The sequence below is a fragment of the Strigops habroptila genome, chromosome 1 (genome assembly GCF_004027225.2).
Source record: "Strigops habroptila isolate Jane chromosome 1, bStrHab1.2.pri, whole genome shotgun sequence".
Taxonomy (NCBI): Eukaryota; Metazoa; Chordata; class Aves; order Psittaciformes; family Psittacidae; genus Strigops; species Strigops habroptila.
The window spans coordinates 65,686,336-65,713,747 of NC_044277.2; the positions used below are offsets into that span (position 1 = coordinate 65,686,336).

The 27,412-nt window shown below is 40.7% G+C and overlaps 1 protein-coding gene and 1 long non-coding RNA gene across 4 annotated transcripts; one reads left to right on the forward strand and one right to left on the reverse strand.

The window, feature by feature from the left end:
• Positions 1-1,165: 1,165 nt before the first annotated feature.
• Positions 1,166-27,326, reverse strand: LOC115619785 (sodium-dependent neutral amino acid transporter B(0)AT3-like). Of its 3 annotated transcripts, none has more exons than XM_030512651.1 (12): positions 27,128-27,326; positions 19,774-19,914; positions 18,096-18,233; positions 15,743-15,924; positions 15,235-15,345; positions 9,949-10,061; positions 9,541-9,669; positions 8,772-8,928; positions 6,682-6,886; positions 4,917-5,076; positions 3,051-3,213; positions 1,166-1,933 (listed from the first exon to the last, which is right to left on the reverse strand). In XM_030512651.1, the coding sequence occupies exons 1-12, from the start codon at positions 27,282-27,284 to the stop codon at positions 1,688-1,690; spliced, it is 1,902 nt and encodes a 633-aa protein (XP_030368511.1). In that variant the 5' UTR covers positions 27,285-27,326; the 3' UTR covers positions 1,166-1,687. The 3 variants fall into 3 exon arrangements, with proteins under 3 accessions (XP_030368511.1, XP_030368520.1, XP_030368529.1); XM_030512660.1 differs by lacking the exon at positions 27,128-27,326 and adding an exon at positions 22,767-23,222; XM_030512669.1 differs by lacking the exon at positions 19,774-19,914 and having other exon boundaries at positions 27,128-27,324.
• LOC115619813 lies at positions 4,934-9,309 on the forward strand. The gene is made up of 4 exons (XR_003995128.1): positions 4,934-5,124; positions 7,789-7,873; positions 8,035-8,068; positions 9,132-9,309. It is a non-coding gene; the product is annotated as an uncharacterized LOC115619813 (long non-coding RNA).
• Positions 27,327-27,412: the final 86 nt, after the last annotated feature.

The following is a 27,412-nucleotide window of genomic DNA, read 5'->3' on the forward strand; positions in this document are numbered from 1 at the left end:
AGAGTGGCAATTTAAATCTTTCATGTCATTTTCAAGAGCCTCTACAGTGCATAACTGCAGAACATCAAGAAGTTTCTTTGGACCTTTGTGATTTGTGAGGCTTCTGCTGACAGAAGCTGTGTTTCCATGCTGGGGTGCCTGCCTGCTGTTGACTTGAAGGGCTGGGGCTGTTGGCAGGCTGCCATGGGGACTTGAGGACATCATCATATCACTGGCCAAGTCCATGGCTCTCAGAAATAAAAACATGGGGAGCCCAGGCACTTAATTGTTTTGCAGGTGATGCTACTCATCCCACTTAGTTGAAGGGCTGGGAGGCTCTGGCATGGCAGCTGCTGTGCACACAGATGGTTAACACTGCATTTCCTTCCAGCAGGCAGAGGCACAATGTGCTGTGGATCTGATGTGGCAAACTAGATGCTGCTGTTTCTAGTACCATTACTGCCCAGGAGAGTTACTGTCCAGGACAGGAGGTTGCAGCAGCAGCTATGTGAGGGGGATGCTAAATATAAAAAAGAAAAATCTAAAAAAACCCAACCTATTTCTCTTTCTTTACCCTGCTCTTTCCTTAAGCAGCAAGATAAAAATCAGTTATATTTCAAGGTGTCATGTAACTGCTTTTGCTCTCCAGTTTGTTGGTCTCATTCATCTTTCCTGTGTCACCAAATTCCTGTTACCTCTTACGAAGCCCTACTAGTGTGTAGCCTTATCACAAGGCTAAATACTGAAATTACTTCCATTTTCCTTAATCTTTCTCTCCTTTCCTTGAATCTCTTAATTACTCAGCCTAAAGGCTTTGTCATACCTTATCCTCACATACTTTCCCTATATTTTTTCAGAGGTGCTTCTTGCTCAAATACCTCAGCAAAAAGACTCCTCATCTCCCATCACTGCAGAGTGGCTAGGATCTGCAGGCCAGTACAGGGAAACCCATTTTTAAATGAAGATTAATTTCATTTCATTGTCATGTCATGTAAGGTTGCAGGTCACTGAAAGGCTTCCATACATCTGCACTTTTATTACACTATTTAGTTGCTGTGTTCCATATGCGAAATTACGGGGAAAAAATGGGCACATTTGTTTTCACAGTATTTTCCATTACAACAAATTATGGAATCTGCTAAGGGAAGAGATCTGTGCAAAATTAATTACTCAGATTTACTTGGTGTACATTCTTTTAACTGCTAATGCTTTATTTTTGCTCTTTGCAGCACTTGGGAATATGGATTTACAAAAAATAGAGTGTAGTGAACAAGAGGAGTCCTTACTCTTCAAGAGCTTCCATTCTGCATCTCTCAGAGGAAGGTCAGTGAATGAAATGTAGGTGCTTGTGTTCTAATTTTCATGTTGCTGATTTTTAGGAATAGACTGGTTCTTTTAGAAGTGAAGGAAGACAGCGCGTTTGCAATTACTAGCAGGCTTTGCAAGTTTAAAGTGTGGCTGGAGAGAGACATGAAGTTGGTAATGCATGAAAAGGGTTAAAGCAATGGGGCTGGTACTAGGTAGGTATGTAGGATTCAGGAGAGGTTGTAGGAGAGACAAGATTAATTTAAATTGGTTGAAAATGAAGAAAACGTGGCAGCACTGTTTATTATAGAGTGCTGGTGACTGGCTATAAGCATATGAACACATAAGCCAGGTTGGTTGGATGATACCATACTACAGCTGATTGTGTCTAACAAAGGCAGTCTTACTTTTTCTTACAGACAGATACAATGGGTATTGATTCTTTTGGATGACAAAAGTTGCAATTAGCCTCCTGACATGAAAACACTTCTGGTTGTATAAAGCTTGTGTCCTTGCTTCTGCACATTTGTTTGATCAGATTGAAGAGTGCTACCAGAGGTACAAACACACAAGGAAGAACAGCTAACAGCACACAGATGGCCAGAACCCAAGGTGGATAAACTTTCTCCTCTTTCATAGGGAAACCTTCCTATGGAGATAAAAAAGCAAGCAAAAAAAAAATAATTGGTATGTGCACTTACATTGTGATATGACTTGCATTTGCATTTTCTTATGCTGTTATACTAATGACAGAAAAAGTTGTACTCCTGGTCTACAATAGCACTCAGTGGCCATGTCCTCTGTATACCATTCTCATGGGTTTAAAGATGGCTGTAAATGTTTTATAATTTCAAAGGTTTATAGCTGGAAGTGTGACACATTCCTGGGGACACAGGGGTTGCTCAAAGTTATCAAACTTTCACACTTTCTTGCTTAAGCTCTGATTATTCTTGTTAGTACTCAAAGGTTACCTGGTTTCAGCAATTCTTGAGCATGCTGTTTTCCAAATAGGGAATATTTATATGAGAGATTTCAAGGGAATTACATTAATGCTATTTCTGCAAGTCTGTGGCTACGAGTTTTGTTTTGGGATGATAATACTCCATGGATTTTGGATAAGACACTGCTGCTTTGTAATCCTTGTGCAGTGTAAGACCAGAATCAATCTTCAGACTCCTAGCAGGGTATATTTGAGAGGGATCCAAGAAACTGCAACTGACAGTGGCATCCAGATCAAATGCTCTCAACACTGATGTCTTTGGTGCTGAATTAAACCAACACTGTTCTCAGACTGCTGCCTCCCTCTGTGTCTTCTTGTCAAATATATATTAATCAGGGCCCTAGTGGTATTGGTAGTTCTCACTGAGAAATGTTTTCATTCCTGGCATCTGTTATGCAGCTCTAATGCTCTGCTCATGCGTTTGCTCCACCTCTGAACCTGCTGTAGGTGTGGAGCATCTGTGAGACATTTTCTTCAGCAGTTCTCGGCATTACACACATCCATAAGAAATTAGGAGCATGAAGTATGCGGGACTCCTCAAGAAGAGACTCTTAAGAGAAACACATTTTAGTATACTCTATGCATATTGGAGCATATTTAATATGCTCTATGCATATTGAAGCCTTCTCATTCTGAGCATTCCATCACTTCAGACTGCATTATGTAGCTAAGCAGTAGGTGGCAATGATTCTAAGGGATCTGGTAAGGGAGAAAAATATACAACTCTTGCTTTTATTGAAAGTTTCAAAAGTACTCGGGAACATACATATTTAGGATTCCAGGCTGCGTAGCTTGATGGCTTCTGTATCTGAAGAGCAACAAAGGCCAGGAAGACAATTAGCAGGAGCAGAGGGCTAATAAACCTCCATGTGATCTGCCAGTAGAGATTGGGTTTTCGTCCAGTCATCCATTTCACATCTTTACTAAACCTTTTAAGAGGAGGCATATGTCAGATCTAAGTGGTAAGTTTAACTTTTTCATATTTTCTGTAAGTTTTAAACACTTCCATAACTAAGTTTTAAACAACTTTTGCGCTATTACAGCTCCCTAAATCTTTGCTATTCCATACCCTTCTTTAATAACTTACTACAGACTTAAGTAAATAATAATATCAATAAAGTAGATCTGTATTGATCTCTACCAGGGATGAGTAATCTGTTTACATTGTCAATTTATGTTACCTGAGCACCAAGTCTAAAATTTCTAAGCACAAATAAGGGATGAAAATGTTACAGCAGTAATATAATACAGCAACCTGAGCCAGCATCCTCTGCGGTCAGTAGTGGCAGTCATTTGGACATGGAGCTGATCTTTTACATATACCTTTTACAGTTTTGTACATTGAATGGGCAGTAGATGTATGGTTCTGGGTTTGATAGTTACGTGATAACCTGTATCTATCAAGTTGGAAAGAGTTTGTAGTCTGGAATAGGAACTGTTATTTTTGTGCATGCGTGTGTTCAAACACCAGCTTTGTCTTCAATTCTGTTACTCTAACTGAAGATATTAGAAATTCTCTTGAGAACTATGAAAAAGTGATTTGACTGTGCTCTTATCCCACAGTATATGTATACTAGTACAACAAAGAAAATACTGGTGCTGTGGAATCCAGAGCCTATTGTAGCATGCGAAACCAGATTTTATTGCTACTTCTGCATCATGGAAGATTGGGGCTGACTGTATGGGCAGCAATACGGATATGTGAAACTGTTTATGATGATATAGCTTGAGAGTTATCACCATTTAACATGGGAAATGCTCCAACGTCTTAACAATAGGTTTTAAAAATTTAATGGGGGTTTTAGCTGTAACTGAGGAAGAAGAGTTTCGTATTTTTAAAATCATAGCCTAGAGTAAGACTTAAGTTGGGTTGATACTGGAACACTTTGATGTGCAACAGCGCTGGCCTAACATGGGTTCATTACCTATACATATACAAATTGATCCACAAAAAAAAAAATCAAGACCTTTATGGCCCCAGTGTCAGAGTAAGAATTGGAAAGGTGAAGGCCCAACACCTAGCTGAGTAAATTACAGAGGGGAAATGATTGATCTGTATCGGGAACTGGGGAAATTTCAGGACTCAAAGGGCCCTGAGTAGGGAAGGCAGCTTTATTCTAAAAATGAGATAAGGTTTCTGGCATTTACAATTACAAAGGATATAAGAAAGCTTTTAAACTAAAGAAAGTGGTCTGTGACTGCAAAGATTGTCAGCTTGCAGGTTGAGCCTTTTAACATGGGGAATTTACTGCATGTTGCTTACTATGAAGTTTGAGAGTGAAAAATCATTAAAAAAAAAATCAAAATGAAAAATACAAGAGTACAAAACAAAAGGGCAGTAACAGAAGGATGTTTGAAAGACGGTGTAACTCCTCTTGGCCAAAGAACTACAATGACAGTTGACTTTCTAGCTTTAAACTTAGGATCTGCCCTTCTGTAAGTGCCATGCAGAGATTATCCCTCCTGTTTTACAAATATAGGCAACTTAAAGCAAAGAATGATAACTACAGTCACAGAACTCGTAAGTGCTACAGAAATAAGTTAATATTGCATACCTGTATGTAACATACATGGATGGAGACGAAAATGCATATCTTTTATGAGAAAAAAATTATGTCTGTTTCCAACATACCTTTTAATTTTATAGACATATGCAACCCCGATCACTTCAAAGAAGGCGATGACTAGAAGAGGCACCGTGCCTGCATAGCTGTCAAAAATATCAATCCAGTAACTCCCCGAACCCAGTGTAAAACACAGAGCAATGATGAAACAAATTAGACATATTATACCTGAAGAAGAAAAGGCATCTTTGTTACTGGAGTACTGAACTGAACTTGGTAAGTATATTTGTGTTCTAAATTATTTTTGCTCTTGTTCTAGTGATTTTTATTCTCTCTCCCCCTATGGAGCTACAACAAGCTATTTTTCCCTTAGGGGAGCTAATATCACCTTCCCAGACTCAGTTTTCCCACAGTGTGTTGGTCAAGAGACACCACTCTGTTGCAGGACGAATGCACTTGTATGACTCAGAGCATCCGTCAGTTGTTAATGCTTCCAGGAGATAGACTGGGCTGTGCTGTGTTGTCTTCTTATATTAATTTTTGACTGATGTAGTGAGTTTCAAGTAACGCCATTTCCATGCAGTCAATAGGCTTAGCACGCAGCAGCTGGCACCTAAGAAGTGTAAGGGCTTCCTAGATTTCTGCCACCCACTTCTTCAAAGGGCCCAGAGCTACAAATGTGTATGTCCCTTGTGTCCTAGTGTGCACAGTTTAAGTTTCATCACACTCTGAACATTTAGTTCTCCTTTAGCCAAGATGGGGGTTTTGGGGTAATTGAAAGAAAATGTAGGAAGGAGGGAAAGTGTTGGTGGGTGCAGACATGGGCTGTGGGTCAGTTTTTATGTCTTTGTGTTGTGTTACTAACTGCTTCTAACTCTGAGATGGCCTTTGGTTCAATGCTGCCAAAAAATGGCTCCAGATTTCTTTTTTGTTGAGAAAAAAAAATCAATTTCAAAGTAATATAATTACCTCACCAAGTTGTAAATAAATTTATTTCTACATAAGAAGTCATAAAATGAGAAAGATATAATCTGGATGCCACAGCAAGACTTTAAAAAGGCATGACAGCAATATTCCCCATAAGAATTTAAAAGGGCACATTGCGGAAGTGTTAATCCATTACTTCAAACTACTAGAAATTTTTCTAGATTAGTTTTTCTAGACCAATTTCACAGTAGGTTCTCAGACTCTCACCAAGTCTGATTCTTGAGGAGCAGGTTGGGGTCAGTAACTGTCCCTAATTGAAACGATTCCACTTTTGGTGCAAGAGTGGGATTTCACACACTCATTCCTTGGTTTCCAAGTGGTCATCTTCTACTCTGGTGTGTTCACAGTAAATATGAAATAATTTGTAGCAGCATAAACCTGAATGAAATGGGGTTTAATGACCTACCTTACAGTTGTGACAGTAGGGTGAGGTTGTGCGCAGGTGGTTATGGCTGACCAGCTGATGTCACTGGTTGCCTTAAAGTGACTTATTGAGGTGCCAGAGGCTTAAGCAAAGACAAGGCTTTTCCTTGTGTCTGCAACAGCTCAGGGTAAACTTGATGCCAGGAACAGCAATTTAACAAGCTTTCTCAGATGGAAACAGCTCTTGCAAGCTAAGAAAAAACTGGCAAGGGCCATATAGTACTGTCATCTGACAGCTTCTGCCATAACTGTTACCTCATCTATGTGCTTATCTTCTGCAAACACAATCCACTGCCCTTACTAACACTATGAGATAGCCAAGTTAGTATTACAAATTCTTAATCCCTCTATGATATTTGTTAAGCAGTTTGCACATCTGTAAAGAAGCCACCTTCTTTGAATGAAGTGAAGCAAACATCTTACCAGATAATAGCTCTTTGCGTATTGTTTTAGATATAATTCGAAGTTCTAGAAGAGGAGTGAAGACTCCCTCGATGTTCCCAAACATAGAGGAAAGGCCCAGGCAGAACAACATTATAAAGAACAGGATGGCCCAGGCCCGGGAGCCTGGCATGAGAATTATGGCTTGAGTGAAAATGATGAAAACCAAGCCAGTTCCCGATACACTCTGCAGAATTCACAAACAGATAAAAATACGCATTATAATGGCATAAATGTAGTTTCTCATGCATATAGAATTATAATGCACTTCCGTCCTTCCATGGAGTTGAGGGTGCTGGTCAGCCTGTGGGGCTCTGTGGCAGCCAGCAGTTGAGAAAATGGGTAGTGGGGAGTGTTTGTGGAGATATTGATTTTAAATGGTCTATCAGAGATGTGCAGACAATCATAGAGCAGAATCTTAGAATCACAGAATGGTTGGGGTTGCAAAGGACCTTAAGATCATTCAGTTCCAACCCCCCTGCCGTGGGCAGGGACACCTCTCACTAGACCACGTCGCCCAAGGCTCTGTCCAGCCTGGCCTTGAACACTGCAAGGGATGGAGCATTAACCACTTCTTCGGGCAACCCATTCCAGTGCCTCACCAGCCTCACAGTAAAGAACTTCTTCCTTACATCTAACCTGAACTTACCCTGTTGAAATTTAAACCCATTACCCCTTGTCCTATCGCTAGTCCCTGATGAAGAGTCCCTCTCTGGCATCCTTCAAATATTGGAAGGGGGCTATGAGCTTTCACAGAGAGACAGGTCTGGAGTAAAGCAGATCCGAGAGTTGTAATTGAAATAGCAGTTGTTTTGCTAATGCTACTTTAAATATATTGCAATAGCTGCTGGAAAGAAAGAGACCTGAATAAGGGTATGATTGCTACTCTAGCAGCAAGAGAGTTGGTGAATTGTTGGTCACATAACACCCCATAATTACTAGGGTAGAAAAGGCTAATAGTCAAACCCCCAATTTCATCCAAATTTCTTTTAATGCAGTCTCCCATGGACGAGGGTATTTAAATATAAGCATGGAAAACTGTTTATGTTTCTCTAATTTGGAACTAAAATGTGTCAAACCTTAAATCAGAAATGGATGCCACCAGAGGAAACCAAACGAAGCAGAAACTGGCTTGTGTCAGGGCTGGAATGCTGTCCTTGGACTTCTCTGTCATGTGAGTAAAATAGCCTGTTTCACCATCATTCTGTTAAGGCTATTGTGCATTGGCACACTCTGTCATTAGCAAATGTGTCCACCCTTTTGTCCTAAGATGTTATTCTTTTTTCACAAGCTCCTTTCTTATTCAACAACCATGGCCCTGTTTTTTCTTGTTAGGTGATAACGACTTGTAAGGAGGGAGTGCAAATGGGTGAGTAGTAAATGAAAGTTACAGGACTGGGTGGAATCCCTGGAGCAAGTGGAATAAGGTTGGAGAAGTAAACAGAGAAGGAACATCTGTTTAGTGATAGGGAAATGTTTTAGGAGGGTTGGAAAAAAAGGAAGGAGAGAGGATCCTGATGTATTTTGATGGTGGGAGTGGGTTTACGGGGAAAAAAAGTAAACTATTGGTGAGATCCTGTGCAGAAAGGAGGAAAAATAAAAGGGAGAGAACAAGAGGGAATGGAAAGATGGGGAAAGGAAGGTAAAAGAGAAGACAGTGATGATACCTTACTGCTGGTCATATATGTGATTGAAAGCAAACAGTGAATATTTCAATAGATATGGATTTAGGAAACTCCCATTCAGCATCCTGTTTTCTATGATCTTTTAGCTAGATGTGTTTCCTCTGTTATGCTTATTCCTGTAAACCAAAGCAGAACTGAAGCTAGTGTCCATAGTAGGCTCCATGTAGGAACACCTTTGAAGGTCAGTTTTGTGATGATAATGTGTAGTTTTGCATGCTGTACCAGAGAGCTCTGAGTTCAGACTGTCCTACAGCAGCGTTGTTATATCAAATTTTGAAATACTGTATTCATTACAAGTAAAGTACAGGTACTTACAAGAAAAAGGGAAATACCAGTCCTTCTACATATTTTGTGTAAGGGTTACTTTGTTGAAAGCAATGATGGTACCTGATCAAGAAATTCTTGAAGGTCACAGCTTTTCAGTTTGAGTCCGGCAATTTTTTCTGGATGTGATGAATTTAGGAAGCTAATCCAGGCTGTGTAGTTCTCTCGCATGATGCTTTCTTCCGGAAGATCAAATTCATTGATAATACTGATAATGTTCCTGCCAGAGAAGCCAATGTATCATTAGCTTAAATGTTTGCAGATGATGTGGCTGGAAATGCTCTGCCATGTATTCAGATTTAATAAGAAGTTGTATTTACTTTCTGTGCTGTGCTTACAATATAAAGGAAAATATTAAATGAGAACTTATATATCAAATAGCTAGGAAAAAATACTCAAACTATTTAATGTCTTGTCTTTCAGATACAAACTTTGAGTACTTTAGGCAGATGCAGTCTCTAGAACATTCCTATTTTATTTTATTGGCTCTCCAGAATATTTCCACCACCTGTGTTTAATAATTCAATGAATCTAGTGGAACAGGAAAAGGTATTGTTTTTTTAACTACTTCTAATGCTAGTCTGAGATTGAGATGTGATCTTTGATGTGCTACTTGCTATGGATTGTTTTATTTGTCTTGCTTCTTACAAACACTATCCGGATCATTCTTTTCTCAGTGCCAGAATGCTTTCTATTTTATCGTTGACTTCTGCTTACAGACGCTTTTCCTTTTTAGTGAAAATAAATTATCTAAATGCACATTTTCCAAGTAACACATTATCTTTTTAGGCATTGAAACTGCAGTATAACACTGGAAACACAAGTTCCTTACCTGTCCAAGCAGTCCCAGTAGCCTGTGGTTGCTTTAAACCCCAAAACAGAAAAGACTGGGATGGAAGCATAGAGGGATGTCATGCTGTTCACAATTGCTACTGTCACAGCATCCTTTTCACAGTCATTTCTAGAAATAGCATTCAAGAAAGTGAAGTAACTAAAAAAGGGCAGTATTGTAGCTGTGATTCTCTCAGGTATTTCTGCAAACATTTAAATTTTTTAGCTCCCTCCCCCTCCGTTAGAAAGTCTATTATTTGGCCTTTTGGAGAGACAGCAGCTGTTAAAATCCTTTAGAAAAAATAAGATCCTTTATAAGTATTCTGAGGAAAAATTTTGAAAATTTCAGAAAATTGCACAAAATGCAGCAGGAATTCAGCCAATTTATAAAGGTTGTAGTTCTACTTACTTTGGTGAGTTGTAGCTTGAGAATGCAATAAGCCCTCCAAAAGCCAGAGAGAGAGAGAAGAAAATCTGGGTAGCTGCATCAAGCCAGACGCGGGGATTTTTCAAAGTGTTCAGCTGAAATAATTGGAATAAATGCATGTATTAGGCTTAAATTAAAATTTCCTTTTCTCTCCCATTTCTCATAGCTTGTCTCTTATTTCACTTCTGAAGTTGTGAGTTGTGTTGCCATCTAAATACACTGAAAATGGGAATTAGTAAAAAACGCATCAGTAAAGCAGGTGTTTCTGAAGGCATAATTTGGTCTATTTAAATGTGTGTAGTAATTATAGAATCAGTTTCATTGTACACCTCTTCTGCCTGATGATAAAAAGGTGTTTCTAAATGCATTAGGAACATAATAGGGACAGTACATTATATTTTTCCTCAGTTTATTATTTTTGTTACTCCACATACTGGGTAACTTACAGTTTAAGAATATTATCTTCCTAAAACTGTATAAACAAATACTAAACCTTCATTGTTTTAAGACAAAGTCATTCCATAGCTTTCCAAATAATAAGAAGACTGACAGCCCAAACAGACAAAAAGAGGATATTCATTAAAAAGAGCATCTTAGATTAAAAGTAGTGTGAAAATAGCAATAAAAGATAAAAGGGCAACATGGCAAAAATAAGGAGAAAGGAGAAATTGACAGAATGAAATTTGAATTTTGATATAAAAGTGCAACGTGATAGAGGAAGCTACATTAAAAAGTCAATGATTGTTGGATTACAGAGAATAACATACAGTTTTAAATAGCTGCACCAAGAAGGAAGCTTACCATTAAACTCAGTCTAAAAGAAAAAGATTAAACATAAGTAGTGTGCAAAATGTAAATGTGCTCAATAAATACTAATTTCCTGCAGAAACTAAGAAGTAGCATGTTACATTCATACCCACCCAGGTAGGAATATTGTTCTTAATCAAGTAGGGGAAAAAGAAACCAGTTAAGAGTGAGTGTTTTAAAAACCACCTAGCCCCAAAGTGATACTGGGGCTGTAGAGTGCTTATCTTTGTTTTACAACAGACTGACTTAAATCTGTATCCTATGCAGATATGCACATGCAGGGCAAATTGTGTGTTTGCTGTGTTGTGCCTATATGCCTCTGCTATTGGTCCTAGTACGTGACTAGAAACATTTGTAGGAATGATCCTACTAGGAACATTTATCGAAATGAGAGGTAAGTATACCAAAAGACCCTTAATAGCATTCTGGGTTTCTTTGAAGCTGGCTTGAGCTTGAGGAGCAAGAATAATGGATTCACCTCAGTGTGGATGGAGGCAGTGAATGCCATTACTGCAGATGCTTTCTTCACAAGCATGCCAGTGCTTTGACCACAGCAGAACTGGTATAAATGTTTTGTACAACATAGCAGAGCAAGCAGACATGTGTAACCATTACAGGCTAAATGCTTCCATTTAGGCAAACCTTTCTAGAGGTTTATTTTGAAAGATCATAACCAAATCCTCCAATGCCAGAGTGTTCACTGGTAGAACCTTGTGCAGGTGCAGAAGTAGATTGCTATTGCAGTGCACAAAGTCAGCATTTGCATTGCTATGTGGCCTTCACAGTTTGATTAAGTGCTGACAAGTCAATTGTCAGTGTTGATAGATGCGACTGTTAAAAGTCTGACTTTCTGACTGGGACTTTGGCAAATGAGTCTGGAGATAGTTTAGTTTGATACTAGAGGCAATGCATTTGTTGGTTCTAAAAGATGCTAATCAACCCCCAAACCTGAGGAAATAGTGAACAGGCAAGAGTGCTGTGACAATGTCATTATCTGGTCTTCAGCAAATTATTAATCTAAATGCTATTTTATATTTTCAATAATATAGCATACAGATTTCGTAAGTGTGCCTTCAGATGAAAAAAATGTGCTGAAGCTAGAAAGATGTGGCTGAAGATATAAAGCCAGAATGTTAATGTATGAACATAGGAGTAATGAAGAAATAAAGTATAATTGCTTCCCCCTGGACAGCAAAATGTTTGAATACTTAAACACATGAAACACGGGCAGAAAATGTCTTAAAACAGAATTACGAACTACTGGCATATCTGTGATGTGTGATTTTGGTGTAAAAACAGCTATTGCTTTTCTCATAAGCAAGTGACCAACAAGTAATACTGCACTTAAAGACAGCAGTTCATTAAGGTAATGCCTTTGTTCTCCTCAATACCAGAAACAATATGGGCAGGCCAGGTACCTTGAAAGGACTTTTAAGTCTCCATTCACAGTAATACATCAGGGGTAAAACTAAACTGCAAAATAGAGGAAAAAATTACAAATTGTCTCTGTGATAGAGGACTTGGTGCCTGTGCTGCCTTTTTCTTGGCCGTTGTCACTGCTTGTTAAATAGCTGCAGAGCTGTGGGTGCAGGCATCAGTTGCCCAGCCACGTTCCTGGAATTGTTCATTGCCAGAGAACCCCCAAATATTTACAGTCTCTGAAGCTCTTTCAGATGTGAAAGACTGGAGAAGGAGACATTTGTGCTCTTGAGCTGACACAGATGTCCACAGAAGCTGAAATGCGTAAAGACTATTGCTGATGCTTGATTGGATCCCTTTTCTGCTGCCTCTGATTATCTTTTTTTCCCCAAGAACTTTTCCAAATGTCTCTGTTCCAGTTCTCTGTTGCTTCATCTTTATACAACTTCTGCTTTCCCTTCAAGAGCCTGTGAGTGTAACTTCAGGATCTTTTTGTTTTCTTGGCAGCTTCACTTTCCAGGTAGCCAAGGATTTAGAGAGGGTGAGTGGATCATCAGACTTCTCCATCTGTGAAAGTCAAAGAAACAAAGTACTCATTATTCATTCTAGAATTTAAAGTGTGTCATATGGTAAAAAAAAAACTATGTATTTTTGCATGAAAATAAAACCACAGCCTGCTGTATTTAAAATCCATATACATACAGCTATTATTTGTGGTATTAGTAAGACCTAAGGTACAAACCTGGAAAGCAAATAAACTTAAACAATGTTTAATAAAAAAAATAAAATCAGTTGGGTGATGATGATGTTGAAACTTAGTAAGATGTGACCTTTAGCACTAGGTTTTACTTTCTTTCACAGATAGTCAAAAACAAAGGTGAGGTATAACAGTTGCCAGAGAGTGGATGTGGCAGTTATTACAGAGAAACTACAATTTCTGCTGCATTGCAAGTTGGAGAAAAGTCGGAAAAGATTGCCTCCAATGAGTGGAGAGTGTCGAGAGGGCTTATGTATGTTTTGTTTGGCTTCTTTTTGAAGCAAGCTGAAATAGGCAGTTGTATTTTATATTGCTAAAACTTTACAAGCCTCCTGCAAAAAGACAGGAAAAGAAGAAGAAACCAGCACACACTTTAAGAAATGTGCTTTACAGTTTTGTAAGCTAATATAGTCTGGGTTGGCCAGGTAAATCTATGCAACGGCAATGCACATAGCAGATATCACTTACCAGGCTGTTGCATCAGCTTATCCACGTTTGTAGGTAAGAACAGAGTTTCATCAGCAAAACCATCTTCAGATGACTCTTCAAGGATGTCACCAGGATCTGCTTCCTCAAACTGGCTAATCGTTAACTGCAGGTTGATTGCAGCTGAGTTTTCATTCTGACTTCTGGCGCCAGTCTGCATCTGCAGAACCATCCGGCTCTTCTTTTATGATGATCAGCTCCCCCTCGGCGCTGCAATGCCTCCAGGCTTTGTGCATACACACAAATCTACTTTTTGCATTAAGTTCACTGTGCAGTGATTAAGTCCCGAAGATGCCTGAGCTCTACGAGTGAAACCCAACAGCAAGGCTGAGACCAAATGACAACATTTGGTTCTGACAACAGAACAGGTCCAGCTCTGTTCTGGTTGTGTTGTCTAATCTGCTTTCTTCATTAAGACATTGCATTTATTGTCTTAATGAAAACAATAAAGACAAGCATTTATTGTCCTGTCTGGGGTCTACAAAAATGCAAGTGCATGTCCTGATCTCCTGTAAAGACCAAGGTTGTCCTTTTTGAGCTCTGACAGCATTCAGATGAGTCCCCGTGCCACTGGGCTTGCAGGAGGACAGATAAAAGAGATGTCTCATCTGAGCCCTCTCTTGCTGTTGTCCCTTTCCAGGCTGGCATGTAGCATATCTCCAGGCTTCTTGGGTTATGTTTTCCTTAATGCATGTGTTCCTGTTGTAGGAAGGGAAAGGGAAATACCCAGTGCTTCTGTGATGGGACCTGCAGAGGCAGAGGATGCTCTGAGACCATCTGTCAGCAGGTGCTGCTTTTCCTTCTCTACACTCATTGCTTAATGGAGGTTTTTAGGCAGAGCTTGAGGAGCCTGCAGTTGATAGCAGCCGCTTGGTGGGACAATTCGACTTTGCATTTGGGAAGGCTGCTAAAGACAATGCAAAGAGGTCCTTCTGAGATGGCCAGCTATAGAGGGATCTAGGACTCCTGTCCCTTTGACAAGATGAGAAAAAATGGGAAAGGGGTATTCTCCAGCAGTTCTGTCTTTTATGGGCAGCTGCAGGGTGGGGGGAAAACTTCAGCTATGGTGAAAGAGGGATAGGAGAAAATTACTTTCAACCTTTAAAGAAAAAACAACAAAACACTTTGCAGTGTAATTCCTCGGTTGATTCTTAAAAGATTAAAGTTGTGTAGATTCTGTAGCATTGGCAGAGAAATCCCATCTTTATCATGTGTAAAAGAAAGGTGATTCTGTTTGTCAAGTGTATCAGTTTCACTTACACATTCAAGACTGAGGCACCCATAACATACACTCAATTTTCCAGTATTTTCTGAAATGTTTGTTACTGAACTGCTTCCTTTCTTGCTCAAGTATATTAAAAAACAAATCACTTAATCTCAGGAAAAAAGAGCTTATCTGAGCTCTTGTATAGAATCACAGAATGGTTTGGGTTGCAAAGGACCTTAAGATCATCTGGTTCCAACTGCCCTGCCACAGGCAGGGATGCCTTACACTAGACCAGGTTGTCCAAGGCTCTGCCTTGGACACTGCCAGGGATGGAGCATTTACCACTTCTTTGGGCAAATCATTCCAGGGCCTCACCACCCTCACAGTAAAGAACTTCTTCCTTATATTTAACCTGAACTTCCCCTGTTTAAGTTTAAACCCCTTGTCCTATTACTACAGTCCCTGATGAAGAGTCACTTGTAGGCCCCTTAGGGATCTAGATCAGGAGTTGCTGGAAAGTGAATATACAGTATGAGATCTGAGGGGGAGAAAAAGGAAAAATAGTATTTCTGATTATAGCAGCAATACTTACATTAGGGGTGAAGAGGTAAGCCAGACCGTCAGTGGCTCCTGGTAGAGTGAGTCCGTGAATAAGGAATATAGTTAGGACCAGGTAAGGAAATATTGCTGTTACATAAATTGCCTAAAATAAGAATGCAGACAGACAGTTACTGAAAATAACATTGATAAATCCTACATAAGTTATTACAACATAGAATCCTAATAACATTAGATAAGACAGCAACAGGTAAACGTTGCCATCTTTAAAAGAAGCAGAATGAGCTTGTGGAGAACACATTTGTAACATGGTTGTTAAAACTATTGAGGGGAGGGGAGACCGATAGGGTAGAAGCATTTGCAGTGGAAAAGAACTGTGATTTTGGACCACCTGCACCAATGTTATCACTTTGTTGGACAAGGAACACACTGAAATGGTTTTAGTATGGTAAATGAGGAAGGCTTTTGGTGGTGGTGAAACTCAGTATCTGGAGAGCAAGATTCAAAGCATGGGATGGTGCACTTCTCTGTCCTTTCTGTACCTTTCCTGTGGTTTCAATTCCTCGGATGGTGCAGAGATAGACAATTGCCCAGCAAGCTGCTAAGCACAAAATGAGCCACCACTGTAACGTGCCACTCTCAGTGACATTGGGTGTTATGTTCAAAGTTTTCCTGTACCAAAAATAGTTTACTGCTGTACTTCTGTAACATTCTTCGTTGAACCCTGAAAAAAATGTGGAAAGCATAAAAGTAAATTTTAAAATTGGTAATATTTTTCCCAGTCACTGTATGGTTAGGAAGCAATACTTTATACTGGTAGAAGAGTGGCAGGATGGTCTCTTGTGGGCTGCCAAATCAAATGTGTAAGTCTTGAAATACTTCAGGAATTCCACTAGACAAAGAGGGCACCTACCTTTGAAAAGCAGGAAAAGTGACCTGAGTAAATAGAGGCAAAATCTTGACCTTAAGTCTGGGCTAAATTCTGGGAAAGCTACTCCTCTCTGTCCCAGTCAAAGGCTGACAGGGAGGAATAATCATGAGTGTGGTCACTGTGAATGCATGAAACTTTTCAAATGAATCTTACTCTGGTGAGATTGCAGGGTGGAGAATGAAGTAACTTGCAGGTATGTGGTATACTGATTTAGCCAAGTGACTTTCCAGTTACAAATCTACACTTGAAAGAGTGGTTCCACTGAAATGAAGCTCGTGATCCTCTTTCAGTGTATGAGGACACTTGCTGGTGTCCTTTCCTCAGCTCTGAATTAAAAGGATTGTATGTGCACCTGCACATACACTGGCCAGCACAGTCCCAGATACCTCTGAATACAGAGTCTCTGGCTGTTGATTTGAGTCTGTGGGTTGTAGGAGGGTATAGGAGTAACAAGCTATGTAGTGAAAAACCTTGTTGCTTGTGTGCCTTTAGTTCCAGCTTAAGTATGTGAGCCTGAAATAATGCTGTTTTAGGCTACGTTCAGTTAAGCCTGGTGGACGGGAACAGCTGCTATCTGACTCAATTAGGAAGCAGCTACCTGGAGAGAGCATTGCAATCATTATGGAGAAGTGTGGGTTCTTCCTATCTCGGCACTGGCATTGAAAAATCCATCCTTAAAGGACTTCTTCAGTATTTTCTAGAAGGTGCTGTCATGGTTTAAGCCCAGCTGGCAACCAAGTTCCAGCCAAAACCACGACAGATGCTTAACTAAAAATGCAGGTTTTTTGTATACCAAACTAGTTGATCTCCAAAGCAGGTTTGGAAAACATTTGTTTAGCTCACTAGTTGGGACATCTGTATCCTGTTTCTTAAGCCCAAATGATTTTCTCTACTTCTGTAACAAAGATGGGGGATGTCTAATTGTCTTCTTACTCTAGAATAGTCCTAAGGTCTCAAAAATAATGTTAATTCCTGCTGTGTTTTGTCTTTTTTATTAGCCTCTTACTCAGCTTATGTTTCTTGTTCTGCCCGGGAACTTGTCATCTCTCATGTTCTGAACAAAACAAGCTGAAAAATAATTTTGAAGAATTGAGAGCAGTCTTCCTTGTCCTGCTCAGGTACACTGTCTGTCTTTGGCCTTACTAAAGGTTTTGTAATGAGTAGTGTGAATTTGATCTGAGCCTCAAAGATTCCCTCTTTAAGTAGTTCCTCGCTACCCCAAAAGCGTTTTACTTAGTTGCTCCTTTTTTTTTTCTTTTTTTTTTTTTTAACAAACACTGTTATTTCATTTCATCATTGAAATCAAGCAAAAGAGGTCATGGACTTTATGGCTTTTGCTGTTCCTGTGAGGATGATGTATTTGAGTAGTCTGTGATCACTATTGTAGCTTTTTGAGCGGAAAACAAACCAGGTCTTGTGCATAATTCAGGGCAAAATCAAGTATGGCTTCTCTTCTCAGGGGTTTCTCAATTAGCTGCTCTAGGATGTTGTCTTATCAGATGTGTAAAAGTAGTCTCAGCAACCTACAGGCAGAAACTGAAGTTCTCCAGTAGAGTTGTGTTTCTTGCTCTGGCAACTCACCTGGTCTTTCTCAGTACATCATGGCAAATGAGCTGAAAGGTTTCTGTAAGAGCTTGTAATGAGTCATAACGAATGAATCACCACGTAATGAAAACTCAGGAGTCTCATTTAAAGCAGTTACTGAAAGATGTAGTCATAAATTTGGTTCTTAATTATGTTAATCTCATATGCATTGATGTGCAGTTTGTGACAACAGACGTGTGTCTAGATAATGGACTATTTTTCCGTAGTCAGAAAGCAGAGGGTGCTCTTTCAGACCGGTATTTGTATCATAGCACAAGCATAAAAAATACACAAAGCTTCCCTTTTCCCCTTGCTAGTCCCCAGAACCTGATGTTTGTGATCCTCCTTTTCCTAGCAGTGATGCTCAAAGTGGTAGTTACCTGTTCTGTTTTCATTTAGAGGACAGGCGCTCCAAGGAAGAGGTTCTTGGAAGGAGTTTATGAAATACCACATCACCCAGGTTAAAACGGTGTTGTAGTATAAGCTCACCAGAACCGACACCATCCATGAACCAACCCCTGTCGAAACACAAATCTCAGTTTAGAACAGCTGTGGAAAAATGAGCAGTCGCAGCACTTGCTCTTAGAAGCTCACTTTTCCTCATTTTCCAAGATTTTCTGTTTCCTCCAAGGATTTTCACAGGAAAGATGGGTATTTGTGTCCTTGGTAGCCAAATACTGGTGCACAGTCCCCCAGCTCATCAGCCCTGCTCCAAGAGGGCTGACAATCCCTACTTATTTACAAGATTAGGGTTGAAATCTTTGTTCTAGTATATAATGCCTTTTTTTTTCTACAGCACAGGACAACTTTAATAGCAGACACCAAAAGAGACTGAATTTTTACAACATGCCGTAGCTGCATGAGGGCACTCTTTTGTCCCAAACCATGCACATATGCCCTAAACTATTAACTGAATTGCTCCTACAATGAGGAAGGAAGAATAGCAACACCATGGCTTCTGCTTGCTTGCATTTTGCAAAGGGAGGATGGACATGACTAGTTGTTGGAGATGAGCTTAGCTGGAGGCACCACCCTGCTGCTTGATATTTCTTCCCGGCTGCCCTCTGCCCCTTAGATAACTCCCCTTACCCACCCCTTCTCGTCTCACACACCCCCACCGGCATGGCAATCCCTCCCAATCCCATTTTCAAGCACCTGCTGAAAGCAGGGCATGATCCAGCAGTGCTGGCTGGAGCATCTGAGGGCTTCCCTTGACCCTACAGGCAGGAAGGTGCTGTCTGAAAGCCAGTACAGCCTCTAACGATGGCTGCTCCCATTCACTTTTTGCAGCCTAACAATGCATTCAGGATGCAAGATATGGGGTTTTTTTTTCAGTGTGTATTGAATAAATAGAAAAAAATTGTTGGCACAGGACTGCACACCAGTGTGATGCATACTGCGTGTGGATTGTCAGTCATGTTAATAATGGCCCCTCCATAGCCCCACTGTGCCCCCGTCTCGTGGAGGGGAACTTTCTCAGGTTGCTTCAGGCTCTTTAGGAGGTGCCAGGATCCTGTTCCTGATCTCCCCACTTTCTGTCCTCCAGTCTGACTATTCCTGGCTCCTGACTGGCTCCTGGAGGGGCTGTGAGGGAGGAGTGAGAAGCACTGTGGGCAGGCAGCTCTTGTGTAAGCTCCAAGATATGGTAGGAATAGGGCAGTGTTGGCTAGCAGAGCTCATGACTGCTATGCTTCCCGCACCAAAGGTTATGAGGTCTGCAGTTAAGCCTCCTGTGTGCCTAGAGTAACACATGGTGGGAGTGATATAGAATCATTGAATGGTACGGGTGGGAAGAGACCTTTAAAGGTTGTTTAGTCCAACCTCCCTGCAATGAGCAGGGACATCTTCAACTAGATCTGGTTGCTCAGAGCCCCATTCAACCTGGCCTTGAATGTCTCCAGGAATGGGGCACCTACCACCTCTCTGGGCAACCTATTCCCAGGTTTCACCATCTTTAAAGTAAAACCTCTCTTCTTATATCCTAACAAGCATCAGGCATGGGTCTGCTGGGTTGGAGTTCAGCTGCAGTTCCTTCAGTTGGGACCCCAAGAGATATACCAACTCCTCCGAGGTAGGGCGAGACGGTATTCCAGGCACGGATGCTGCCTTTCCTCAGGCACTGTCCTAGGGCCAGTTCAAGATGCAACAGTGGGATTCCTTCGAAGAGAAGAGCAATGAAGTATGGGATCAGGAATGCCCCTGAAAATACAATGAAGTGCAATTGAGCCACGTGATTATCTACATCTCACTGAAATTACCGTTTGATAATTTGCCTGCTTTATGACCCTACCAGAGTTCTTGTAGGATGTGTTGAGAGAGGGAACATTGCTAAGGATACCTGCCAAGTAACATCTGTTACTGGTGATTTTATTGTTGAAGATGAAGGAGGAAGAACTAAGGGATGCTTAGTTCTGCAGGATGCTTCCCCTCAAGCACTGTGACCATGAAGTAAGCCTCTTTTCTCTGGGGAAACAAAAGCAGAAGTCCTGCCTCAACCCCCTTCCCATCCTCTACCGACTGTACTTGTCATCACATTGTCAATAAACCTCTGCCTTGTTATACCTTTTCCCTTTGCCTTCAAATCTCATATCTGAGACTGCCCAGCTCTGCTTTTCCATCTCTGGAAACCTCCTCCCCTCCCTCAGGCTTGGCAGGGAGAGCCGCTTCACCATCAAAATCTGAAAGAGCAGAGTGGAGCAGCTCAGATCTCTGTCTTCAGCTCTGAGAGGGAGGTGAGGGAATGCGCAAGTTTTCTGCTCTCTTCCTGGAACAGCCCGTGTTTTGCAATCACTGACTATTTAGAAAGGCTGGGCAGATAAACCTAATCACTTGTACTAAGCACTGCATAAACTTTGCTACCTGCTGCTAGGTGCTACAGTGACTACATACAGCACCCAGAGAAAGTGTGTTCTTTAATGGTTTAATTTCCCTTTATCAAGAAATACATAGGAACAAAAATCAGCAAAGCTCTTCACAGTGAAGGACTGTTCTTAATTTGCCAAAGGTGGAAATAAATGTTTCTCCTTATGATCTGATTTCTAAAGATGTTTTTAACTGCTAAGAAGCAGATTTGACAAAGGAGCCTCACAGCTGATTCTTATATTAAATCCTCAGCCTTGGTACCCACAGCTCAGTAGTCCCAGTGCTCGGAAGAAGCTCTAAAGTGGCTGTCATAAACCCATCCCAGGAGAGAGATTTATAGAGGGAGTTAAGGACCACAATTGTTTATTTTTAAGTGTTTTATCACCTGATAAAATCTCACCTGGAGCTACCTGCCAAAGCTCCCATGTAAATACTATGGAATTTGCAGGTCCTTCCCACAAGAACTGGGTAACCTCTCGCCATGCTCAGTCCTGCACTCTCCTCCAAACCTGCTGTAATATCGCCCTCCACAGCACACCGGGGGTGCCCACGCAGCCCTCTTTACAGCCCCATGCCTTGGGCTGACTAATGGGAGGAGTGGAATATCCATGCGAGTGCCTGGAGCGCTCTGTTCTCCCGTCTGCCTGGCCCCACACCAGCTCTGAGCAGCAGCTGTTCCAATGCAATCCCTGCAGTGTGGAGCTCTTGCTAGCAGAGCTCTCCATAAGGGATGGAGCTATCTCCCGTATCATATCTCCCTGGAAATAACTGTGTGATAATTAGTGCAAACTGCCTCGTTATCTCTCTCCTTTTCTGTTTGCTAGTTGAACCACTGACAGCAGAGCATGTTTAGATAATGTGCTGATAAAAGCCTGTTTACTTTGTGCTGGTTTGTATGTATCTCCAGTCATATTGAAAGCATGGCAAAACATAATGTGAGACTCGGAAAGAAAACACTGGCTTTCCATGAAAACAATATAAAAAGTATGCTATCTGCAAATATGGAAATATGGCAGAAAGTAGGGCTAAGAAGAAATAGGTACTGGAGAAAATCTTTCTCAAACCTAATTCAAATAAATGGCTTGTAGTGTAGAAATACACTTTCAGTTATTCATTCCTTTTTAGTATTTGTAGGCAAAAAAGGAAGTAGTCAGGAAAAGCAGTCTGCTCAAGCACTTGAAGCTTACTCTTTTCCACAATAAAATCCCCCCACCCATATCTGATACCAGAAAGGTATCAGATACCTCATAGTGAGTAGGAATGCTCTAGCACTATATAGTCAAGGGCTCTGCTTAATAGATAGGGGAGGATGTGCCAGAAGGCAGAACTTAAATACTTTTTCTTTAAAAAATGCCGTAAGAAATCTCGCCATGGAAAAGGCAGGAAGAAAATCCAAGAAATGGAATGAAGCAGCAAGCTGGTACCTAACATAGAGCTTTTATCACAAAACAGAACATTCAAACATGGGCACAGCAAAACCCTATCGGCACCCATATGACACGTAGCACAGGTACAGCAAAAAGGCAGTAGATTCAGCTCCATGACGCACGGGGAAAGGAAACCTTAGCAGAAACCATCATAAATTGCCAGTAAAGAAATATATGTATATGGATATTCTAGGTATATTTATATCTAGATATTCTAGATTTATATACTCCACAGTGAAAGGAAAATAAATGACATACGTAAGAAGCAAGCCTGGAGGGAACCTCTAAAAACAAAAGTTTAGCTTCAGTAAGTTTTTCCTCTCAAAATGATAGTGATCAAGCATTTGCAAGTACCTTAAAAGCTTGGAGAAATGCCCGTAAAAATCAAAAAGTGTCACCAGGGCATGATTTATTTGTATCCCTGAGGCATGACCTAGGAAAATTTTAGTCTACACCATTCCTTCTGTCAGAAGGGCACTTCAAGATGCAAGTACCTATCCTGCAGACACATGCACTACTAAAAGAGTGTCAAAGAAAAAAGCAAAACCAAAACAAACAAAACCCAACCAACCAAACAGTCCAAAATGTGCCAGAGTTAAAAGCCAGATACAGAGAAAGAGCTATTAGCTATTGAAAAGGGATTACCAGACCTGACTCACTTTCTCCACAGGAGCTCAGCTAAGCAGCATAGTAGCCAACACAGCAACAAATCACATCAAGACATCAAGTAGGAAGAAAAACCATCAGGTTAATCATACTCACCCCGCTCTCTGGAAAACAATATTTCATGATCTTTGTTATGCCTTCTACACATGCCTCAATCCAGAGGAAAAGTATGAGCTCCCGTAAACATCATATTTGTGCAGCATATTTATGATGGCGCTGATTTTGACTTATAGGCCACACTGCACATCTTACAGACTCTGAAACTTTGCAGGGTTAAGTTTCCCATATATATGACTGTATCTCCTTGAGCAACGGTGACAGATCTAAAGCCATGCCCAGAAAATCAAGGTGGCAATAGCCATTTCAAAAGAAGGGGGCTAACTCCTGTAGATCAACTTGTAAAATAACCTTGGTGAACTCCCCCAGGAAATACTCGTGACTGAAGGATGCAAGACAGCAGCACCCATGTGCAAGCATGCACCACTCTGAACTGCAAAAGGCAACCAAATGCAAGCTCTTTTCTTCCCAACACACTTTTTTGGGTTTGTTTACTTTTACAGTATCTTCCTGGTGTACCCATTGTTCCTCTGAGATTTTATTTTCCTTCTGAGGACACAGTGAGCCAGGGAACTGCGTTTTGCAGCCAGTGGTAGTTCAAATCGTAGCAAAAGGTCAGGTAGGCCATGGGTTATTAAAGTCTGTTAATCATTGCCCCAGAAGTAAACAGTTCTCTTTTTAGCTGTACTTCAGTGTTGATTGTATTTATTTTCCTAGAAGGAAACCATATTTTATATTAAAGGTCATCCTGCAGGCTCAGGCAGTATGCACATTTGTAATAACCATGGATTTGGCAGGCATATATATATACTAGCTGTAAACAAAAGCAAAACACTGCAGTAAGTTCCAGCTAGATCTGGATTGTTGGGGTTTTTTTAGATATACTCAGATGACCATATGTGTACGCATACAACTATATGGCTTGTTCAACTCCCAGTTTTAAGTGACAAACTATATACCAGGCCATTTAGAGACTTCTTTTTGATCCCAGTTGCCTGGGAACCCTTGTATTTGTCTCCACTTACTGTGGCAAACAACCTTCATATCCATTAGTCACGAAAAGTAAATAACTAACTTAACTCAGGCAATAAATCCAAATAATCAGTAACAACAGAGGGTGATAAATGTCAGCAAAACTGATATCATATTAGATCCAAGCTACTGAGTAACACTAATGTGCGATGAATAAGGTCCAGAAGTCTGCTGAGGACAGCTGACATGAGACAAATATACAAGCACTCATTTTTATCTCGTTTTTAAAAAGATCTAGAAATGACGTAAAGTGCATTGCCTAACTCTTAAGTGCTTGGAAAATACCTGAACCAGCTGTGAAACTGTGATCTGTACCCAGAAGCCATTCAGACTTGGAGCACATCTATGCTATATCCATACCAGGTTTTGCTGTACTTGTGGCTGTGGCTGCAGGCACAGAGTCACTGCACCTCTCAGGGCTCCTATTTAGCCATGATGCTGCTGGTGTCTCCCATGGTCACATCTTCAGATGCACACAAGCAGGGTTTATGCTCCAGTACCCCTTAAAATCTATTGGGCTTTTGCATCTGAGTTACTTGCGTTCGAAAATGCAACCCCAAATCACATCACTGTCTTAAATTAGCAGAAATAAAATGCAACTACATTGCACACTAGTGTAAACCCAACATCTTTGTCTTCTTGGTAGTCTTCATGACTCAATCAAACTTTTCCTACGCTGGCTTTCTGGGATAAATTATTCACAAACCCTGCAGCACTTTGTTACAGAGTCCATCCTGCTGTTGAGCTCTCTGAGCCCTTTTTTAAATCCAGTGGCCAAACATTGGCCGTACATCCACACATTGACCTTTACTCTCCACTGTCTCGTGCCACAGTCTGTAGTGTTGCAAAGTACCTACATGCCATTACTGAGCCTGCTAGCTATTGTAAACTGATTTTTCACTGGCAAAATTACTACTCACGGAGCAAAGGAATGATTCAGCCTTTGTCCCTGCAACATTTTCTTATTTTTATTGTCTTTAAACCTCCTCTAAACTCTGTCATTTTCATCCCTAGCAGCTCCTGAGGGATATATCAGTGCTCAGAAGCTGGATACACAAGCAAACAGACTTTCTGAGCACTGTGCAGTCCATAAGACAGGTCACTGTGGGCATCCTTGCACTCAAACTCACACTTCTGGGGTGGCAGAGGTCTGTAGGGCAGGGATGCAGGAAACCCTGGAGAGGAAGAATGGAGGGAAGAGGTCAAACCTGAGTAGCAGGCGAATGTTGCTGATCTTATGAAGCGAGGCTGGGATCTGAAGAGGTTGAAGAACAGCTGGCCACAGCTAGACCCTGCCTCCTGCATGGAGAAACAACCCTTGGTACTTCATGGGAAGGTGTGAGAGCCTTTTTATGGTCCGTAGAACAATATTTCATCTTAATCCATAACAGAGATTTGCACAAAACCCTGAAGCACAAAGTTTATGCAGTTGGTGGCCTCAGAAGCAGCTCCGTGTAATGAGTTGTGTGTGGGAGCTGCATCTTGCTATGGTCCTGTCTGTGAGTTTCAAACCTTCTAGTGAATGCTTGTTGTTACTTGTTACATTACAAAAATATCACATTATGTTTGTTTTATTATGTTGTTAATACTGAATTGCTCCAAGATAGAAAGCCCACCTGAGATGCTGTAGGGTATTTGTCTGACCTACAGCTCCTGCTCCAGAAAAGCATCTTCCTTGCAGGTCCCATGCCATATCTGCTATGGGGATGTTTCTCAAAAGGTGTTTGTCATGTCTCATTAATGCATGTATCATTAACTGAAGTGACAGGCTTTTTCCAGCCATCTCCCTGGGCAAACATAGAGAAACAGCACGCTTGCACCTGTGGCTTTCTCACTATCCAGTTATGTCACTTGCCCGAGAGAGTTTCACTGGGTTTCACATCTAAATAAATAATGGAAAATGTTAAGTTTCCAGGGAGGAGTCTAACCTACTGCTTCTTCTCGTTTCTTATTTGAATCTGTGTAATTGTAGCTTCCAGCTGTTACATGTTCAATGTTAAAGAGCTCCTTGCCACCAAAATAATTTCCATTTGCTTGTTTATAGACTATGATCAACGTACTCTTTCATTTACAATTTCATGAGCTAAATAGACTGGATTCTTGAGTCATTCCTTGTCTCATAAGTTTTCCAGACCTTGAATAGTTGTTAGGGATTTTCTGCATTTTGTCTAATTTTTCAAGTTGACTTTGAAAGGTGGACTTTCAGAAGTCAAAAGTTTAGAAGTTTCTTAGTATCAGTAGTAATATCTGCACCTACTTCCTAGTGCTCTAATATATGCCAAGATTCTTTTTGTTGATACAACCTTCTAGATCTCATTCAATCAGCTACTTGTCAGAGTCCCCAAGTGGGTACTTCTTTCTGAAACACCTCCTTCCATTTAAAGGCAGCATCCATTCTTGTTTCCTTGGCTGATTCAAATAGATGTAGTTTATCAAGTAATACAGAGACCTTGGTAGAGCAAGCTTGGATTTAATAACTTTTTTCTGTCATATGACCCTTTTCTGCAGGTTCAAATTTTCTGTTTCTCCAGTTAATTGAAAGATAATGACTAATACTGGGCTGAAACAATTTGCTATCTCACTCTGCTTTGGAGAGCTTACCATGGCGGATCTCAAAAGCTACTGTGAATGGTGAATTATCAAGTAGTCTTTTGTGATCCACTTATATTTACTAAATTGGCTTCTTCTAAAGCAATTCATTGTGGGAATGGTGCCCTGGGACGGTCTTGGGCAGCTGTCCGCCCCACCTGGCAGGCTTCTGCAGGGGTTCTTTCAGTTCTTATCATTTATCAATGATCAATGCCTCACAGACATCAAAAAGTACAATTTAGTTTTGTACACGGGAAGTTTCAGGTGATGAGGTAATTCCAAAGAGCATCAGAGAGGGAAAGGGAACAACTTGCTCCCTTCCTAAAGGAAAGCACGGTGACCATTTGTCCAGCGGCTGGTTCACTCGGGCCTCCCCAAGACTTCTCACTTTTCTGTAAGGTAGCAAGCTGCAGGGTCAGATTCCTGCTCCTATCAGGACTGTAGCAGCAATGTAAGAAGTCCGACATCAGTTTTGCTGAGAGGTAGTGTCAGTCTGGTCTTACTTCCTGAACAAATGCATCATTTTAAGGTCCCTTCCAACCCAAACCATTCTGTGATTCTAAGATTCTATCATTCTACGATTCTATGATTTTAAAATTCTATACTTCTATATAAAAAAGCTAGTCTTACTGGTGCAAAACATTTATGAGAATTAGATAGTTAAAAAAAGCCCCTCAAACCATTGGTGCAAATATCTAACTTCCATGCTCACTGTAAGTTAACGTCGTTATATAAAAATTGTAATTTAATATTCCAACAAAATCTCATATCAATCTTACCGCCTCCATGTATCTGACACAAGTATGGAAATCGCCACAGGTTCCCCAAACCGACGGCAAATCCGATACAGCTTAAAATATACTGGAACTTATTATCCCACTTGGGTCTGCTATCTTCTTTAGGGATTTCAGGTGGCACTGACAAATCTTTTGACATTTTAATGCAATATCCTTGGCTCCTTAGCCCCTTTCCCTATAAATCGGAAGATGCTTCAAAACCTGTCTCTCCTACAGGTTTTATGTGGGGTGACTGGAGGATCCTGGAAAGAGAGGCGGAGCTTTCTT

Coding starts and splice junctions, on each gene's coding strand:
- LOC115619785 (XM_030512651.1), bottom strand. CDS start 27,284: ATGTCAAAAGATTTGTCAGTGCCACCTGAAATCCCTAAAGAAGATAGC. Junction 15,925..18,095: donor TCTAAATGAAAACAGAACAG/GTAACTACCACT, acceptor CATTTTTTTCAG/GGTTCAACGAAGAATGTTAC. Junction 8,929..9,540: donor TACTGGGACTGCTTGGACAG/GTAAGGAACTTG, acceptor CTTCTCTGGCAG/GAACATTATCAGTATTATCA.